The sequence below is a fragment of the Danio rerio genome, chromosome 25 (assembly GCF_049306965.1).
Source record: "Danio rerio strain Tuebingen ecotype United States chromosome 25, GRCz12tu, whole genome shotgun sequence".
Lineage (NCBI taxonomy): Eukaryota > Metazoa > Chordata > Actinopteri > Cypriniformes > Danionidae > Danio > Danio rerio.
This window is the reverse complement of record NC_133200.1, coordinates 39435534-39457004: the sequence shown is the minus strand read 5'-3', so window position 1 is coordinate 39457004 and position 21471 is coordinate 39435534. Positions and strand designations below refer to the sequence as shown.

The following is a 21471-nucleotide window of genomic DNA, read 5'->3' as shown; positions in this document are numbered from 1 at the left end:
TCAAATAATTATTCTAAATTATATTCTTATTTGTTATCGTCTGTTAATATACAGGTAACGCTCTTTTGGTTTGAAGCAAATCAGATGTATTTACACCTTTGAGATGTAGTGTCTGATTTAAGTATTTCTTATAACTACTTTTTTTTTCAAAACCTTTACCTCCATTTTGCCTTGAGCTCCAGGTCTCTTTGTCTTAAATGTCCACTTATTATATATTGCCGCTTGTGTACATTATTGAAGTACTCCTCAAAACTTTTGTTAAAATTAAATGTCAAATGAAAATTAGAGACATTATGTTCCACTGTCAGTGTATGTGACAAAAATTAAACAACCGACATAATCTGTACTTTCTAAAATATAAAGAAAATATTCTAAATGATTAAAAAAATTGCAGAGTAAATAAAGTAAAAGAGTAGCAGATGTATTTACACCTTCAAAATGCAGTGTCTAATTTAAGTCTTCTTTTCAATTACTTTTTCCTGTGCCTTGACCTCCATTTTGCCTTGAGCTCCAGGCCTCTTTCTGTTAAATGTCTGCTTATTATATATTGTCGCCTGTGCTGATTCTGTTTGTGCAATGACATTACCGCAGTTCTCCTGAAGTTTCGTTAAAATTAATCATCAAAATATGAGAGATATTATGTTCCACTCTCAGTGTAAGTGACAGAAAGGCTGATAAAAAGATTAATCAACCTACATAATCTGAACTGTACTTCCTAAACGAAATTGTTTGTTAATAAGTAAAGCTTTTGTTGTTTTAAGCGGATGTATTTACACCTTCCAAATGTAGTGTCTGAATTGTCCTTTTTTTTTTTTCCTGTGCCTTGACCTTCATTTTGCCTTGAGCTCCAGGCCTTTTCTGTTAAATGTCCGCTTATTATATATTGTCGTCTGTGCCGATTCTGTTTGCTCCGCGACTGTGTACATTATCGCACTTCTCCTCGAGAGAGGAGATGGTTCAATCGCAGCCGCTGCGCTCTGAAAGGACCATTATTCCTCTGTTTTTCGGGCCACGGGCCGCGGAGGTGTGTGTGTTGAGAGTTTGTGAAGTGTGTTTTGTGGTGTAAATCCTCTCTCCGGTGGTTCATTGGGCAGAAAGAATGGCCATCACGGCTGTTTACTCTTTACCCAGAGTCCCGCTCACAGCTGGCCGGAGCACGCTCAGATGAGCTGTCGACTCGCTGAGAGCAGCGCCGCTGAATGATAAAGTAAACACAAGAGCAGAAAGAGAGAAAAACAGATGGAGAGAGAGAAAAAGAGCAACTGAGTAAATGTTGTCGCTTTTCTCAGACTTTTGGGAAGCTTTGTACTGGACAAACAAACTAATTACTAGCTTTGCAAAACAAGATAATATAAGCTATTATTATACTGTCAATTATAATAATTGGTGGTTCATTCTGCTGTGGTGACCCCTGATGAATCAAGGACTAAGGAAATTAATGAAATTATATTTATTATACAACGCGTATTTCCCAGTGATGGGTTGCAGCTTTGCATCCGCTGCGTAAAAAACATGTGCTGGATAAGTTGGCGGTTCATTCCACTGTGAATAATAAACAGACTAACCCGAAAAGAAACTGAATGAACATATAACACATAGTGGACCCGAACAAGTCTCTCATCACTACAGGAGAATTGATTTTCTTTTTGCTTTTACGTTTTAAATAGGGTTCGGGTTAGGGCTAGGGTTAGGACATTACATGCAGCAATGACAGAAAAAACATTTATTTAGACAAAAAGGCAATAAAATATTCAGGTTTTCTTGTACAAATTAATAATATACAGGAGATACAGAAACAGAAAAACAGATGGAGAAAGCTGAAGGAGTTGCTTTTCTCGGACTATTGTGAAAGTTTCTCTTTTGGGAAGGTTTATATTGGACAAACTAATTAATAGCTTTGAAAAACATGATATTATAAATGATTATTACATTATAAATTATATTATTTAACTAAATATTTACAGATGTATGTACAACATGGATCAGAGGTAGATTTTTTTATATTAACTTTTTATTTATTTTTAAATAGGGTTCAGGTTAGGGCTAGGGTTAGGACATTGCATGCAGCAATGACGGACAATTCAACACAACTTTTATTAATAATACAAGGCAGATCACTTACCATGAAGCGAGACTTTGTTTACTTTTTTTTCCAATAGGGTTCAGGTTAGGACATTGCATGCCGCATTGATGGACAATTCAACACTACCTTTATTAATAACACAAGACAATTTTTTAATTTTTTTTATTTTACAAAGCATTAATATATTGTTCCTATTTGTTGATATGATAATTGGTTTTGTAATTGCAATTTTATTATATTTGAACAAATTACAAAATTACAGTATGTCTGAAATATAAAGACTACCAAAGTGTTTATATTCTTCATCTGAAAATAGGCAATTTAGCCAAAATTAGGCTTTAATGAAATGTTTGCTATAGTTTGAGACTTCTTAAAACTATCACAATTGTATTATAAGTACTTTTCTAATTACGTTACTCTTAAGTTTTCTTTTAGACAATTGAATTACTTGATTCAAAGCTAAAAATCTCCATAAATCCCAACACACAGACGATAGAAACTCTTTAAGTAAATAAAAAATAACACTTAAATTTTAAACAATACCAAAGCACAAAATATTTCAAATTATTGACCATATTTCATGCATATATTGACAATAATTTTGTGAAATATTGCATATAAACGTAATCTTATTTAGTTGGAAAATTGGGTTATTCTGCAAAAAATACAATGCTAGAAAATACTGAATTGATTTATACAGAGATGTTGATATTATTTACATGATTTAAGCAAGTAAATAAAACAAATTAAAGGACCTAAAAATGAAAAGTGATCTTTTACTTTATCAGTGGAAAATTAACTTAATTACAGTAACTTATTGTTTGGTGTAATTGTTCAATTATAGCAAAACAAGATCATCGCAAACGTTATTTTGTAACCAATGTTGGTTTATCATCTTGCATTATTAGGATAGAATAACTTGGGAACATTGGTGTCTGATTGAGTTTGAAGAATATTGTACGAAAAATTAAGGTGTAATTTACCTTAATGTCAGTTCGTGTGTGTGTGTGTGTGTGTGTGTGTGTGTGTGTGTGTGTGTGTGTGTGTGTGTGTGTGTAACAAATCACCCAAACCACCGAACATCTTGTTACAATGATTATTTATTAAATTTAAAATATCTTTAGCACAGATTAAAAATCAGACACCTCCAGCTATCATGGTCGTCATGAATTGAAAATAAACATTCCTAAAAAACAGTCCCTGTTCCTCCACTGATCTGACCCATGATCTCCTTCATAGAATAGTCTCTGGGTTCGTCATGAATGTACAGGTCATTGCATAGGGCTGAGGCAAAACGCTTGGGTTTCACTCGAGTCGATCCCCGCATGGCCACAAGACTAGGTAACATAGTATGTACAAAACAAAACAGAGAAAAGGACTTTAGTTTTGCTGTTGTCGTCAAGAAACCAGGATATTCTTCATTATTGGCAAACGAAAGGAAACAGTTGTGTGAGCATATGAAGGTTGGTTTGCAAATGCAGGGCCATGGTTCAAAATCCAGACAGTTCCCATTGTTCCTCCTCCCAGAATGATGTGTGTTTGCCTCAACCCTCGTACAGAACGTCTGAAGGAGAACAAGAAACATGGGGAAAACACTGCAGCGATGACACACAACTGCGTATAGCACAAAAACAAAGGCGGATAAAAACAAATAAATCACAATATTTTCACATCTGTTCATGAGATCATGTTTATTTGACCAATCGGTTTATTATTATTATTATGCTGCTTTTCCTTAATTCACTTTTTTTTTTGTGTGTATTTTTAGCACATGCCATATGCGGTTTTGGATTATAAAAGTACCTGAAACAACTGCTAGAGTGTCAGCATGCATAGCTGTTCGATATTTACAGATGTATGTACAACACAGAGCGGAGAGTTTTTACACACTTATTCTTTGTTTTTGGTCTTTTTACTTGTATTTTTTTTTTTTAAATAGGGTTCGGGTTAGGGCTAGGGCTAGGACATTACATGCAGCAATGACGGCAAATTCAACACAACCTTTATTCTTGTAGAAACAAAGGGATTTCACTGTTAGCCAGTAATAGTCATCACTTGTGTTTCCCTCGCGGTGCTCTCTATGACAGATACACTACATTGCATTGGGATGACGATCACGCTTGTTGGCGCTGTAGAGCGACAGTCGTACTACAGTGGAAATAAATAAACTACGCCAACTACAAACTCAGCACAGAACTCCAATACTGATGGTAAAAGAGGAATCAAATCACGATTTGTACACTAGATACAGATTTCTGCAGGTGTGCGTGATGAGGGCGTCATTTTAACGAGGAAACTCATTGGTCGTTTTATTACTGGACATATTAAACACGTCTAACACGACACCGTCAACGTATGTGATGTTAAATATACAACAATGCGGAGCATGGGATTTCACGATGAGCGCAAAATCGTTGAAACCAAGCAACCAATGCCTGCTTTATCCTATCATGCCTGATTAGCATACGGCGTTATCATCGCATTTATTGCTAAACAAAACTACTTATTTGGATCTGCATGAGGTTACATATTAAAAATTGCCTTTGATACAGGAAGACGTTAAATATTTCTGCAGGTTAACGAGATAAATGGACTTATTGCGGAGTGAGTGGAAATAGCTTGAGTCCGTTTTTGGCCTTGGGAAGGTTTGCTCTTGGTTTTTATTTGCTTTGGTTTTGGTTGTTAGTATTGCTGTAATCCTGATCTAACGGTTTTGGTGTATTCCTAAAGGTTTGACTACCTGTACAGCGCAGAATGTGGTTAGCTAGTGAGGATTTCGTCATTGAACTCTTTATTATTGAAGAAGTGCTTCTCAACTGGTGTTTCTTTGCTTCATGAAACCTTTCGGATCTTTTGCGAATTATAAATTGTATTAATTCAGTTTTTAAATTAATTAATTAATAAGAGACTCGATTTGTTTACCAAATAAGTGGATTTGCATTGTAAACGTTAAATAAAAGTTTAAATATTTTATCGGTATTTTTAATTTAATATATTACACATTTAGTTAGGATAAATGTGTGAGATTCTGTGTGGCACTAGCTATAGGGTATGCTTTTATTGCATGCATTTAAACTTTGCAATATGTTTGAATGAGTTTTGTTGCAGTTACACTGTGTTGGCCACTGGCTGTGCTGTTTCCAACACTTTAAAATAGTGAATTGATTTGCAAAACAGTTTCTTCACTAGTTTTTACACCAAATAATAGTTTGCATCATATGCCATGTGTAGGCCCCCACGGAATCTGCATGCACAGAAATCTGCAGATTTCTAGCCCATCATTGAGTCTGTTCATTTACTTGTGTTAATGTGTGTACATTTATTTTAATTCAGTTTTTCAATTATTCTCCGTATTAATATTGACTGATATAAAAATGTTCATCTGATTTATAATTAATACAGTGTGTAAAGTCATATGATCTGTATTTTAGTAGAGATATTATATGAAAGACTTGATTTGTTTACCAAATAAGTGGATCTAATTGGATTTGCAATGTAAACATTAAATAAAAGTTTAAATATTTTATTATTATTTTTAATTAAATAAATTACGTTTTTAGTTACGGTAAATGTGTGTGATTCTGTCTGGCACTAGCTATAGGGTATGCTTTTAATTTAAACTTTGCAATATGTTTGAATGAGTTTTGTTGCAGTTACACTGTGTTGGCCACTGGCTGTGCTGTTTCCAACACTTTGAAATCGTTAATTGATTCAAGTGGTGCTCGCTGCAGAGCCATTTGAGGAGAGCTGAGCTCCAGCGAGGGGGAGCTGAAGCTTGAGCTCCACCTTTTTTGCACTTCTTCTACGAGTGATGTCACTGGGGGTAGGGTTAGGGGTGGGGTTGGTGTACGCATTAAAGTTTCTTCACTAGTTTTTACACCAAATAATAGTTTGCATCATATGCCATGTGTAGGCCCCCATGGAAACTGCGCACACAGTAATCCGCAGATTTCTAGCCAATCATTGAGTCTGTTTATTTACTTGTGTTAATTTATATTAATTCAGTTTTTTAAATTAATTTCAGTATTAATATTGACTGATATGAAAATGTTCATAAGATTTATGTGCAACACAATGTGTGAAGTTATTTGTTCTGTATTTTAGTAGAGATATTATATGAAAGACTTGATTTGTTTACCAAATAAGTGGATCTAATTGGATTTGCATTGTAAACATTAAATAAGTTTAAATATTTTAATATCATTTTTAATTTAATATATTACATATTTAGTTACGATAAATGTGTGTGGGTCTGTCTGGCACTATCTATAGGGTATGCTTTTAATTTAAACTTTGCAATATGTTTGAATGAGTTTTGTTGCAGTTACACTGTGTTGGCCACTGGCTGTGCTGTTTCCAACACTTTAAAATAGTGAATTGCTTTGCAAAACAGTTTCTTCACATCATATGCAATGTGTAGGCCCCCATGGAATCTGCGCGCACAGTAATCCGCAGATTTCTAGCCCATTGAGTCTGTTTATTTACTTGTGTTAATTTATATTAATTCAGTTTTTAAAATTAATTTCAGTATTAATATTGACTGATATGAAAATGTTCATAAGATTTATGTGCAATACAGTGTGTGAAGTTATTTGTTCTGTATTTTAGTAGAGACATTATATGAGAGACTTGCTTTGTTTACCAAATAAGTGGATCTAATTGGATTTGCATTGTAAACATTCAAGTTAAAAAATTTTTATATTATTTTTTTAGGCAAAACTATGTATTTTTTCTGATAACAAACTTAAAAAAAACACGTAGAATCCCACAGAATGAAAGATGTTTGTGTGTCTTACAGTATCGAGACACATCCAGTGATAGATCTTGGGTCCTGAAGCAAAACCAGTGGAGAAGCACAGCTTTAACTGATCAGATGCTCCATCGCTATCTCTGCCTCTGGCCTGAGCTCTTGATAAATGTGAGCAGAACCTGGTCCAGCATGTTAATGCCTTTTATCATAAAGCTTATCGGCCCAAAAGGCCCGTCAGGGTCAAGCGCCAGGAGGTTCAGCATAACGGCAATAAGATCCATGTTCTCTTATTCAGTCTGACAATCCAATCTCAGCATCTCCCACAGCTAAATACACCCAAGCAGGAGGCTCATGGCTGGAAAGCCTATTATTGTCCCGCTGCTAACGGATAAAGGAAATGGTGTTCCAGTCTAGAGCCTCAATGGATCAATCGCAGATCTATATTTAGTGAGGATGCATCAGAGGGAGCTTGATGGGAATGTATTCAAAGTTCTAATAAAGCGTATGCGCTAAACCCCAATTGAACAATCGAGCATCTCTGGGTAAAGCTGTAATTCAGATGGCGATTACTTCTGTAATAAAGTCGTCTAAGCTAGCCGCTAGCTCGGCGTTAGCCCTATTCAGTTGGCGCAGCTCTGATACGGGGCTGCTGGGATTTAAGCATGTGTTCTCGGATGCGTTAGGAAGACGGCGCGGGCTTTGGAAGCGGGCGAGAGATGTATTTGGATGAGGGTACGGATTCATTTCAGCCTATTGTTTGGCTGAGGGACAGCAGTGAGCTAGCCAGCGCTGAAATCACACACTCCACATCCATTAGCGGTGGTAATCTCAGTCACGCTAGTCTTCACAGTGCGTCATTACAGAAGGCATTAGCAGCAGCCAAGTGCTGTGCTGCAATGGAGCATGTGCGCTCGTCAGGCGTGCATCAGCGTTGAGCCGGTGGGCACTGTACTCCAATCAAGGTGAGGTGAGAGCAAGGACACACGGAGAGGAACAAGAGGACTTCTTTAGCTAGCCCGAGGTTGTTTGCTAGATACCAAGCTGGTTTTGGGTGCTCAGGATTGACTGGTTTTGAATACTCGGACAGAAGAGCAGATGGCCAACCAGATAAACACCAGCTTGGCCAGGATGCCAAACCAGCTCAACCACCTCAGGCTTGTTAGCAAACATACTTAGAGCACGTGGTGTAAAATATTGGGGCATTATGAGAATCAATACTCGCAGAGCATCTCTATAGTTCCTAAACCTTTATCCCGCGTCTGGATTTGCGAGCACATTTGTTATTCCTAATGAGCTAATCGAAGCTTCTGTGCAATTTGCTGAGCGTCGAGCTGATTTTCCTATTAAAAGCTGGCGGTAATAACCAGGGAAATCATTTCACACAGCTTTGAAAGAGTGCAAACACCTTCTTTGTGCATATGACAACATTAAACGTAATTACAAGAGCGGTGAATCCATAAAGTGCATCTTTGCATATTGACTCACTGCATTAGGTGCGCTCGAGGGCTTGAGTGACATCTCGCGTCCTTTCATATTCGCGGCTTCAAATATGTATTAACTTATCACCGCAAAAGCAGGTGAGACTCCAGAAAGATCCATCCTTTTGATGTCATGTTTATTGCGGCGCTAACCAAAGCAACATGCAGCATCTGTGTACTTCAAAAGACGCGCGGCCGGACACACACACACAGATAGAGAAACACACACACAAACACACACTGGAGTTAAATGGGGAAGTTCGCTCGCTGAATTTCTGACTACAGCCTTGGCTTTCTTCCTGCCAGTCTGTGTGTGTGTGTGTGTGTGTTTCTAACAAGCGTTCTGTCACAGTCTTTGCCAGCTTGAGCTACAGCTGTTGATTTGGCTCCTTAAATGAGCCAAAGTCTTTGTACTGTTTGTGTATTTGCGTCTGTTTAAAGACTTGGCCATCGGTGCACGTCTCTCCGAGCGTCTGCCAGACGATCTCCTAAACGTTGGCCTGCGCTTCTTTTCAGATCTGAGATGCTCCTGCACTATTTGAAGATAAAGCGGCCGTCCATTTCATGTGCATCTAACAGAAGTTAACTTCCTGCCGTCGCGAGTGAAGTAGCGTAGGATGGTTTCTTCAGCGAGAGGAGGGACATAAAAGACCAGTCTGGAAACATTTGAACTGCACGTCGGCTCTAATTCTGTCTGACATGTTTTTCTTTTCCCGTGTATCTTCAGCCCTCTTTTCCCCAAGACAGTTAAAACACCGGGGATAACCAACCATCCCTGACAATTAGACGCTGATCGGCCAGGCGGAAAAGTGCAGAGCATCTGTAAGACGTGGAGAGTCATTTGTTTTTGTGTAAACAATCAAACCCGAGGGCATGAATGAAATAAACACACAAGGCTTGAATGGGCAGGGGGATGGGGGATGTTTTCGTGTGTATACACTCTCAGAAATAAAGGTACGAGAGGGCAGTACCTATAGAGTCCACAGTGGTACCTCAAGGTACATATTAGTACCCAAATGCACCTTTGAGGTACCAATATTGACCCTTGAGCGCAGGGGTGCTCAAACTCTGTCCTGGCGGGCGGTGTCCTGCATATTTAGGTTTTAACTCCAGTTCAACACACCCGAACCAGCTAATCAAGCATACTAGAAAGCTCCAGGCAGGTGTGTTGAAGGATGTTGGAGCTAAACTATGCAGGACATCAGCCCTCCAGGATTGAGTTTGGACACCCTCTCAGGGCTCAACAATAAGGACTAGTGTGACAAGAGTGCAGACAGGATTGTTACTGGCCCGATTCATAGCGCCTTGTCACAAAAGTTGCCTGCGACTATTTGTCAATTACAGTCCTAGAATCGAGAAACAGTATGTGCTTTTAAGCTACCTTCTCTGTAATGTTGTAAACACCATATTGCTTTTGGGTTCCTCTTATCTGATTGGATGTTGTGAGCATTTTTGTAACCTTAACTTTTTCTTTTTTTGGTGGGGCCAGTGAAACTATTGGCAGGGCAAGTAAAAATCTGAACCGTTGGCCCAATCGGGCCGGTAGAAGAAATCCTTAGCGTTGAACCCAGCCCCTGTTTTAGCTACGATTATGCACCTTTTGAACCGGTACTGCCCCAGTGACAGCTCTCGAACCTTTATTTCTAGGAGTGTACGGCCCAAATGAGTGGTTTTTACATTACATGAGAACTTTATTCACGAGGCGTCGAGGATGGAATTGCTAGACTGGCCTTTAGGGGTGTAATGATTTATTGTTGTACGATTTATTGCGATGCAAAAATGTCTCAATATGCATGGTGGCGTTATGACGATTTGATTACGATATGACGTCCGTTTTCTCTTATTAGTTGAGCTGTTTGCACGTGAGCTACGTTCCACCTGCTGTCGCACGTGAGTTCAGATTGCAGCAGCAGTAATGTTAGCAGACCAAGATGAGTGAAGTTGAAATAGAGGATGGCCCATCCTCTCAAAATCAGACGTCTGGCAACATTTCGGTTGTACAGTCATTGCTTTAAAACTTAGGCTATGTTTGACCCAGTATGTGTGTCAAAAAGCGGACGAGTCTAAAGTCTTCACAGTGATTCACATACTTTGCACAGCGACATGGATACCTCCTAATGGTGTTGAAAGAGTCACATACTGTATTTATAAGGTACAATTCACCCTAAAATATCATTCTGTCTTCATATAATGATGCATTGGCGGACGCAAAATCACACATGACGTGAGCTGACCGTGAGCTTACTACAGAGGGCGGACTATGACAGATGCGCACGTATGGCAAGCCGTTTTAGCATTTAAACCTTGTTCTGAATATCCATAAATATATTTAGAGATAATTATGACTAGTCATAATTATAATTCCACTAATCAGAATGACAATTAGAGATATCTGCAATTACAATTGTACTAGTATGAAATCAGATTGGAGATATCTGCAAATATATTATGACTAGTCATATTCCTCCATTGACTTCCATTGAAAAATATTTGCAGATATCTCTAAATGAGTTTTGACTAGTCACAATTGTAATTAGAGATATCTCTAAATGAATTTAATTAAATATGAATTAAATACCTGGAAATGTGGATTTTGTTTGCACACACAAAAAACGCAAGTGACCAAGCAAAGCCTTAAGCTCTTACTGTTAAATTCAATTGAATAGAAAGCTTATTTTTTTTGCACCTTTACTTAAATTGTTCCGTAATTTTGTCTCTGTCATTTCAATAATGTCTTTTAAGAAGTTTTTAAATTGTTTTATTTTCCAGGGACAGGCCTGTTTAATTTATTTTCTTAAAGAAGGTTCAGTTTAACAAGTTGAAACAAAAGAAATACATAAAAAATAGTTTACTCGGTAAAATTTGCATTTCAGTTTAATTTTCAATTATTATTCCAAATATCGTGATACATATCGAATCGTGAACATTATATCGTGACACACATCGTATCGTGAGCTGAGTGTATCGTTACACCCCTACTGGCCTTTGAACACTGGCTGAACTCCATAATATTAAAGGACTTAAGATGTCAAAGCTGAATATTGCGATGATTTGTGTCTAGTTTAATGTGCAAAGACAGCAATTGGGAATTGTTTAGATGGTCCAGCATGTCAAATGACTACCTTTAGAAACCTCGACATCTGAAAAAAACAGATTCAAGTAATAGCTTTAGAGTTTTCCACACTGAAAGCCTACAGTAAGTGCTAATAATGCAGATATATGCTGGGTTCACACCAAACTCAAAGCACCGCGTCACTCGCTCTAGTGTCCCCTCGTGAATTGTTTACTTGAGTTCAATTATTTGAGCTTGTGTGGCAGACGCATGTTCTCCGTCATTCACCTGACGATAGTCCCCCTCTATTCACATATCAACTTTGTGTCCTTTACTTGTGCAGATAATTTCACGTTTGGTGTGAACCCAGCATTAAGTAATGCATTTTGTGCCTGTATTTCCATTGGTGGTCAACAAATTTGAAGCATTTTAATAATGTGATGACTTCAGTGTGTACGGACCTTAGCAGAGGACACTGCATTATAGAGGATAGCGTGATATGGGATATGCATGTCCAGCCTATCTTGAGTTTCTTTCCATTCGATATCTTTGTGCTGAATCCCTTTTTATTAGGATTTAAATCTGTTTGTGTGTGTGTGTGTGTAAGTGCAGACGTGTCTCCAGCAGTGACAGAAAGTCCCCATTGACTCTGTGACATCCAGAAATCCCTTTGACATGAGATGAATAGACAGTTTTGGCAGGCTGCCCCACAGTCGTCTTTACAAGACTTCCCCAAAGCACTTTTTCTGCTATGTACAGTATCTACAACTATACTGTTTTCGTATGTGTGTGTGTGTGTTGATCATTGTCTGTGATTCTTGGCAGGCGTACAAGAGATATACAATAAACCTGCCAATTGAGTGCTTCCCAGTTCCAGTTTCTGAGATATTAGATCCCGTTTTTCCTACTTACAGTAGAAATACCGGCAAGTGCTTGTCAGTTGGTCAGTTGTTTTCCTGCTAAACCAATGAACCCTAGAGAAGACACAGCTTGAGTCCACCTTTTATAGAACTTGCCAGAATTGAACACTTCCAACCGGCTCATCCCGGCGGTTTCTAGACTAGTATTTGGCAGGTACCTATACGACAGCATGCAGATTGTTGACAGACATGTGTCCGATGTACAACTGGATCTCTTTTGACAAGCAGTTCCCCCATCAGTTCCAAAAGGGGACGAAAAGCAAGTTTCCAATGGTTAGAGATGTCTTTGGTATTGCCTGACCCTTTGAAAGAGCATCACCTGCTATTTTATTTCCACCTGTCAGCCCTCAGACATTGTCAATGTTTGTTTTCACAGCAACAGGGAGCGGCCACTACCGTCTACTGCGCTGTGGCTCCAGAGCTGGAGGGTATCGGCGGGATGTACTTCAACAACTGCTTCCGATGCCTGCCCTCCCCGCAAGCCCAAGACCCCGCAGCTGCCCTCAGTCTGTGGGAACTCAGCGAGAGGCTCGTCCAGGAGAGGTCCACCCCTCCTCAGGTGCTCTGACAACACACCAACACCGTCGGATTCAGGCTTAGCATAATCATTGTTTTGAAGGGGCAAGAAACGATTATAAACTGTACAAGGACATTGGCAATCAAGCTCGGAAGTTATCTGGGAATCGGAAGCTAGAACCACATGGGCAGGGTCGTCTACAGCAGATAAAGAGATGCAGAGAGACAGCGAGAGATTCAATTCAATTGCGTTTCTCTCGTTCTCAAAGGCAGGCGTAGCCACTCAATCCCGCGTTAGGGTTTAACTAGGTCTAGATCACTCTATAAATGTCTCCTTAACAAGCAATAACGTTTGAGTTGTCTTTAGAGGGAAAGAAGAGGGGCTCGTCTATATGGTTTAAATGGACACTTGCGGGAAATACAAACACTTGTTAGGAGATCTGTGTCAATCTTTACGTCTGCTGTACAGATAAAAATGTCGAATAAATGTTGTAACCCTACAAAGACATAATGCGGGAAATGTACAATTTGTGAACTATTTACAAATCGTGGTGTCTTCACATTGCTAAGAATAGGCCTGTATTGATATCCTGTACACAATATACATGATGCTCTCCTGAAAGGATGTGAATGCTGTTGTCTTTCTTTACGCCGTCTGGCCTCTTTTTATAAAACCCTGGGCTAATGTGAAGTATGATAAAACAGCATCTGGTACGAGGGCCGTCAGCGGAGATATCTGGAGGAAGATCCTTTTTTTAGTGTCCAGATTGCATCATCAAACATGCAGGGATGTTTCCTAATTTGCTTTTCGTCGCGAGCGAGACGTCTGACTCGAAATCGTGGGTAGAGTCGATAAAAGGGGATTGTGGGTAAGGCTGAGGAACGGCACTCAGGTTGATAAAGGGTTTGTGGTTTCTCTCGATCCTCCATCATCTTCCTCCTCACCGTGGTCTTCTTCAGGGGTTGATTTTGGAGAGGTTGTGCTTTGTGGCAGTCTTGGAGCCGTGGGTCACCCTAAGCCAGAAGCGTTCCAGTGTTGCACTGTCTGTAAAGGAAGACAAAGACACAGCTGATTTAAAATGTTTGCATTGTACACCATACAGTACACACTACATCAATACCTCCGCCACATTTGTACGGCGCTCCCAGGACAAAAGTCATTCAACTGCACTCGTCAAGACTAAAGACAATCTGAAGATGCCGGACTTTAGCACTGTGTACCGGTGTAGTAACAACCAAACAAAGGCAGAACTTTTTATAGGTAAGATTTCATTTTTGTATGTTATTTTTGTGCTTAACAAGTAACGTTATTGATGATAATACAGTCACTTACTGCACTCACCATCAGGCAAAGTAGCAGCACCTTGCACTAAATTCTAAGCTTATGCTAGTTTTGTTGAATAAAATCAGCAAACAATGTAAATAACGTATGACAAGACGCTGTGGTGCCATAAACTTGTATTATTGTCGACTAAATGAGGTAACGGCTAGTTTTTGAAGTAACTAATAAGGGTGCCTGTTAACATATCATTATAAATATATGTGTATATAGTAGTGCTGTCAAAATTAACGCGTTAACGCATGCGATTAATTTTAAATAATTAACGCGTTAAAAAAATTAACACAATTAACGCAGTTCAGGTTTTTTTTACTTCCTGTTGTGGTGGACGAGTGTTCAGCATGTAATAAATGTGGATAAGACCAAGGAAGCACTTTTTGAAGGCAAGTTCCAGTATAAAACAATTAGTTGCATCACCAGGCTCTCCAGAGTTTCATGCAATTTCTGGTGTTTCATTTTTAACTTTCGACATCTGTTGTCAGTTGATACCGCATGGTGAACAGAAAGAAAATCCTCCGCATTTCGTAACTCTGTGTTCCTTTAAGGTAATAAAATCACTGCTTAGGCTACACGGTAGACTTTTAATAAGAGTATAATCTTAATCATATTAAAATCGAAGTATTGGTGTCTTATGTATGTGAATGTACTCTGACAGCTCGCGACTTCACCCGAGACTTTCTAAGACAGGGCATTACTCTGCCTTTCAGCATGTGCCCTCCAAGTTTAGCGTGTTTCCTCATTAAACGCAACGAAAGCGTCTGCTTCGCGTTGTTGTGTCAGAATCCTCATGAAATACAGTAATACTTTAGGACGCTTAGTTTAAGCAAATTTGATAAACGTGATCATGCGTGTTGAATCTGAGGGGAGTCGCTCCAGTATGGAAGGCCGTTGGGGCCAAAATGTCTGCAGTGCGTTGTGTGTGTGTGTCTGTCTGTGTGTGTGTCTGTGTCAGGCCCGTTGAGGGGTGTCAGGGGTGGAGTGAGCGACATATCTGAGTAGGGGAGAGGGGTGTGCAATGTATTTAATGACCGGTTTGCAAGAAATTATCATTAATTTGCGGGCATTTGGGAGTCTCTGTGCACTTGCAGGATACTCCTAGCAACTGGATGAATGTAAAGGAGGATTAAGCTAAATTGTTTCTACTCTATAATCAATGTTCTCAACTCACAGCAATAAAACTTTACAATGAGTGCAACAGTTTGTATTCTATAGTTTATTATTATTATTTTTCATTTTTTCATATCTGCAATTCCTGTATTTTGGCATTTTTTTTGCAGTCCACTTAGAATCCAACATGGAAATCAATGTTTTCTATATTGGCATTGATTGTTTTGAATCTAAATATTTTTGTCTTGCGTTTACATTAATTTTACATTTAAATAGCCAAAATGACAAGTTTTAGTATTTTAAATGTGATTAATCGCAATTCATTTTTTTAAAAAGGTGCGATTAATTAGTTAATTTTTTTTAATCGATTGACAGATGGCCAGTCCTCCATTGCACCTTGGTCTCACATTCATTTCAAAGGAGCACTACCCTGTACTAAAATGGCAGCTCCATTGACGCATTCCTTCCAATAGACAACAACAATGTAGGCAACATCTAATGTAAGTATCTATGATTGTACAGTCATATCAGGAAAAAAAGAAACATATCAGCATACGCTCTGCTTCCTAAACAGTCTGCATCACATCTTGCATTGTTTCTAGTGCTACAAAAACTGCTAACATCGCCAAGAATCTAACACCAAGGTAAGGGGTTTTTAAATGATTAAATAGAGTCATTAATAAAAACAATTAATCACTTGAGGATACATTACAATTATTGATATTGACGAATCATTAAGACCTTTAGCTAAATAAACTACTAATTTGCTGTTTATTATTAGTAAAGGCTGGTTTATACTTCTGCATACCCCTCGCTGCGCCTCTCAAAAAATGTAACTACATGTTGCAATGACATTTAGCACAAGTTCTGTGATTGGTCGGCCTGGTCGCGCTGACCGAGAGCTGTGCAAACCCGTTGGAGTGAGTGTTTACAAGTGCCGAGTCCTGTGAAGAACTCCAATTGAAAACTTCTGCGTCAAACATATGGTCCGGCACAGCACTCATGCAGTCGCATAGCCCTCGACATGGCCGATGCGGACGCGGACGCGCACCTCAAAAAATGTAACAACACATTGCAACGACGCTTAACGCAATCTCTGTGATTGTGGGCGGGACCAAAAGCCACACAAACCCAATGGACACATATGGTCTGGTGCAGCCTTCGCGATGTCGCATATCCCTCACCATAGCTGACGCAGACGCTGATGCAACCTCTCAAAAATGCAAATACACGTCACAAAGACACTCAGCACAAGCTCTGTGATTGGTCGGCTTGGTAGCGCTGACAAGTGTGGGCGGGACTGAAAGCCACGGGAACCCGTTGGAGCGAGTGTTTACAAGTGTCGAGTCCCATGAAGGAGCTCCAATTGGAAACTTCTGCGTCAAGCGCACATGTATGGTCCGGCACAGCCTTCGCACAGTCGCAAAGCCCTCGCCATGTCTGACAACAATACGTCATAACAACACGCATCGCAAGCTCTGTGATTGGTCTGCTTGGTATCACTGACAAGTGTGGGCAGGACAGAGAGCCGTGCGAACCAATTAGAGGGAGTGTTTACAAGTGTCGAGTCCCATGAAGGAGCTCCAATTGGAAACTTTTGTTTTGAGTTTACCTTATGAATAAAATTGTTGCACGTCTGCTTCCATTTCAGAAACAGCCAATTTTAGCTACTTGTACATTAAGGTAGCATTAAGGTCATGGCGATTACTCGACCCAGAAGTATAAAACAGCCTTAAGCTAATAGCTTAGGGGTAGGATTTGGGATGTAAAACAAGATCAAGAAGATCAAATCACGCTATTACCTCCTCACTTATTATCTGGCTATTATTAAATATGAACTGTTTTGGTAGTTAGCATGATCTTATTGTACCTGCCCAATATCTAAACCCAACTTCTAACATGCTGACTATTAATAAGCAACTAATTAGTAGTTAATTAAGCTAATAGTCTTAGTTAATTGCATGAATAGTGACGTACCCTAAAGTGTTACTGAACAATTTGTTGATAAACAACAGCACTAATACATGATGTATAAGCATAAGGTACACGCTGCTTGAAAACATTACGTAATTGACATTTTAAGTGGGAAACAGTACGCATTGTGATGATAAAAATAGCGAGAGTCTTTTACATCACAGCTCCAGGGGGAAAAAAAAGGACATCTCTAGGGAATTAAACCAAGAAAGTCTCCTCTATCTGGCGAATCAGGGGTGAATGAGTTTCCCAGGAGTGACATGAGCTGAACCCTTTCTCGCTTGTGTGTTTAGCGAGGCTTTGACCATGACCCGGAACAACTCCATAAACAAACCGCCTGTCACACGCATTACTCGCTCCAGCAGAGTAATTGACACATCAAGAAACCAATCATAAAAGAGACCCGTCCCGCCCTTTCACGCTTGTGCAGCCAATGGAATCAATAACCCGGACCAGCAAGACATGGATAAAAGCAACTCTCCAGTGCATCTCTGCAGCAGGAAATCAGGTGGCATTTCAACACACTGAGCTCCTTTAGTGTGCCACAAATGAAACATGCACAAGCTGTACAAAATGTAAGCGTGATCTCTTCCCAACCTGTGAGAAATGTGCAACCCAGCATGTGATTTGAAGAACGGGGTTGTGTAATGCTCAGGGTACACACTCTCCTGCACAAACAGGGTTGCGTAATGTACATGTTCCCTTCTCGGTGCAGGTGGCCTATCTGTGTTTGCTCCCACACACACACACACACACACACACACACACACACTGTATTAGGAGACCATGATGCAATGCAGAAATTGCACATACACAGATTGGGTGTACGATACTGAAAGATAGACAAGGTGTTCCTAGTATTCCTCGTACATTTAAGCAGTGTGCAAATTATACATTGACTATTGGGTCAGCTTTTTGAGTAGTTTGGAATAGATATGCATGCTTCAGTGATCCAAATTCATACATTTAAATCAATTGCGTCTCATTGGTTAATTAAACTTATTTGAGTGTTCAGTGTTTCGAGAGATAATGAGCAGATTCTAACCTATACTGTAATCTCTGAGGGGTTATTTCAACATGTTTCTCTATTTTATATATATATATATATATATATATATATATATATATATATATATATATATATATATATATATATATATACATACACACACTCACCGGCCACTTTATTAGGTACACCTGTCCAACTGCTCAATAATGCAATTTTCTAGTCAGCCAATCACATTGCAGCAACTCAACGCATTTAGGCATGGTCATGATCTCCTGCAGTTCAAATCGAGCATCAGAATGGGGAAGAAAGGGGATTCAAGTGATCAACAACATGAAAGCATGGATCATCCTGCCTTGTATCAGCGGTTCAGGCTGGTGGTGGTGGTGTAATGGTGTGGGGGAGATTTTCTTTGGGTCCATTAGTACCAATTGAGCATCAACGCCACAGCCTACCTGAGTATTGCTGCTGATCATGTCCATCCCTTTATGAGCACAGTGTCTCCATCTTCTGATGGCTACTTCCAGCAGGATAACACCATGTCATAAAGCTCAATCATCTCAGACTGGTTTCCTGAACATGACGATGAGTTCACTGTACTCAAATGGCCTCTAGTAAGGTGTACCTAATAAAGTGGCCTTGCAGCTTGCAAGTTCTTGCAACTGTTTAAGTTTCATATGTGATCATAGGCATCTATAAAACACCTGTCTAACTTTACTTTTAGGCATTATGTAGATAAAAACACGTATTTTGCAAGAAAGATGTCTTGTGAACTCTTGCGGTGTCTACCGGTAGGCTAGATCTGCAGAGTATGTTCCTGTGATCATGCATTCACAATGGTATGAACCGTTATAGGGGTGGTCAGCAGTATAGTTATATTACTGTTATAGCTTTTTAAAATTGTTAATATGATTATGATTTAATCTTGCTTTGGGAATTAATCAGGGGTCAAAGTTTCCCATAACCTGCACCCTGCATCCAAGGGTAAAGAGGTAGTCGAAAACTACAGCGCTCATAAACAAACACTCCGTATGTATTTCGAATTGAGCGTGCGTGTGGGATTGGAGGTGGGGCGGCGCTCTATTTCTGGTTCCACTCAGTCTCTTCCCAGTTCCTGCTCTCTTTTCTTGTTCTATCTGTTTTCTCCAGAGAGGTAGAGAGGTCTGGGAGAGGTAGAGGCAGTAAAAGTGTCACCGTGTAATGAATGGGCCCCTGATGGAGGGAGAGAAAGAGAGTTGTTGGGGGGGAAAGGAGGAGGAGGAGGACGAGGAGAGACTGGTTGTTATTTGTCTGAGATTGAGGGAGGATAGCTAATGATGTGAGGCATGTAAACCTGAAGTGGCACTAAACCATTTGTGTGTGTGCGCGTGTGTGTGTGGGAACCGATGGGACTGTCCTGATCCTGGATAACGGGAGATAAAGTGGGAACACTGAGGTAGTGTTTCTGGGCCAGCCAGGTGTCACATACTGTATTGTTTGCAAATGGCTGAACATAGATAGGAAAGCTTCCAGTCTTACAAGGGTAGCGCTCGGCAAGGTCTTATCCCAGGGCACTGGGACAAGAGGGATTCTTGTAGCCCACATCCCCTGTTGTCTGATTTAATGTTTACTATCTCTGTTGGCTCGGATCAAAGCAACACTTCTACTAGATAAAGGTCCAAGCTTTTTCCTACAGGTAAGGCCGAGGTCTGATCGGAGCATCTATCTGTGGGTCTACCAGGAGCGGTAGACCTGCACTTAAACTGCATTGATTTCACTCTGATGATCTATCGAGGTTATTGTAGTATGTTGGGGTCAGTTCTTCATACCTCGCTTAAATGATCTAAGATGATTTGGCAGATCCCGGATCTTTTCATCTTGATCTCTTGCTAATTTGGTTCTTCAAACGAGTTCGCGAATCAGATTAGAATGTCTGGATGAACTGATCTGAGATCTGTGTGTGTTGTGAAGGACAGATCTATCGATCCTCGAAATCATGATCAGCAATGCAACGATTGGCTGACGGCACAGCAGCGTAATGACATCATCTGATTAATATTCAATTATCCATGTGAGCAAAGTTACATCAAATTAGCAGCAAACGGTTTGTTAAATATGACACGCAATAACTTTCCACATTTGTTGTGAGCTGCAGGCTTTACACTTTCATGTGTCAACAGTATTCATCATGTATTTCAATGCAAATCAGTGTATTTAGTTCTACATTTAGACAATATTGTCTATATTATAGTAGCCGTTTTTTAATCGGTGTAAAGAATAACTGGATGTTTACAAAAGCGTTTTCATATTGGTAAAGGCGTCTGCAACTTTTGTGAAGCATCAAATCACCGTCATATTAACTATCAAAACATGTTTATGACTGCATAAATGTATTATTGCTTTAAAAAAGTCACTTATTCTGCATTTCTATCACACAATTTGTACTAAAGCGATCTAAAAAGTTCATATCAATAAGTTTTCTCTTTGCACCACCAGGTGGCAGTCTTTGTACTTTCATTTCGAGGGTGCAGATTGCATACGTTTTATAAATATATATAACTTTATTTATTTTATTAATGATTATAACTTTATATATATAGTTAAAAAATATGTACCATTTTCCCAAGTGTATATAACTACTACTGTAAGAAAATATCAGAATTGGGAACACACTTTCTGTATTATCTTTGCTTGAACTGAGCCGATCTAATCCTGTTTATATGAATTGAGCCTGCTCCCAAACAGGTTTGACCTAGCAGAACTGTTGCTATGACAACAACTCTCAGATCAGCTTTGAAGAACGAAACGATCCTGGATCATGTCAAATCGTCAATATCCAAATCCAGCTAACTGAGTAATCCACGTACGAAGAACGGACCCCAGTTGTTGTTGTTGTTGTTGTTGGGAGAATCTAAACATTACAGTTTTCAAATTCTCACAGGATCAACCTTAAAGGTGCACTCCACTTCTTTTTTGGGAAATAGATTCACTTTTATAACTTCCCTTGAGTTTCAACAATTTTAATCCATTCAGCCGGGTCTGCTTGGAGCCCATTTATCTTAGCTTAGCATAGATCATTGAATCAAATCAGACCATTAGCATGTCGCTCAAAAAACTACAAGAGCTTTGATAACAAGGGTAGCGCTCGGCAAGGTCTTATCCAGGGGCACTGGGACAAGGGGGATTCTTGTAGCCCACACGCCCTGTTGTCTGACATGTTGTCGCACTGAAGCAACATTTATAACAAATAAAGGTTTGAGCTGATCT

General features: G+C 39.5%; 1 protein-coding gene across 1 annotated transcript in view; it reads left to right on the top strand.

The window, feature by feature from the left end:
* The window catches only part of wwox (WW domain containing oxidoreductase), a 345467-nt gene extending 332046 nt beyond the window's left edge, over positions 1–13421 (top strand). The window contains 1 exon segment of the mRNA NM_200913.1: positions 12660–13421. Within this exon segment, the coding sequence (NP_957207.1) occupies positions 12660–12851 (192 nt within the window). The 3' untranslated portion in view covers positions 12852–13421.
* Positions 13422–21471: the final 8050 nt, after the last annotated feature.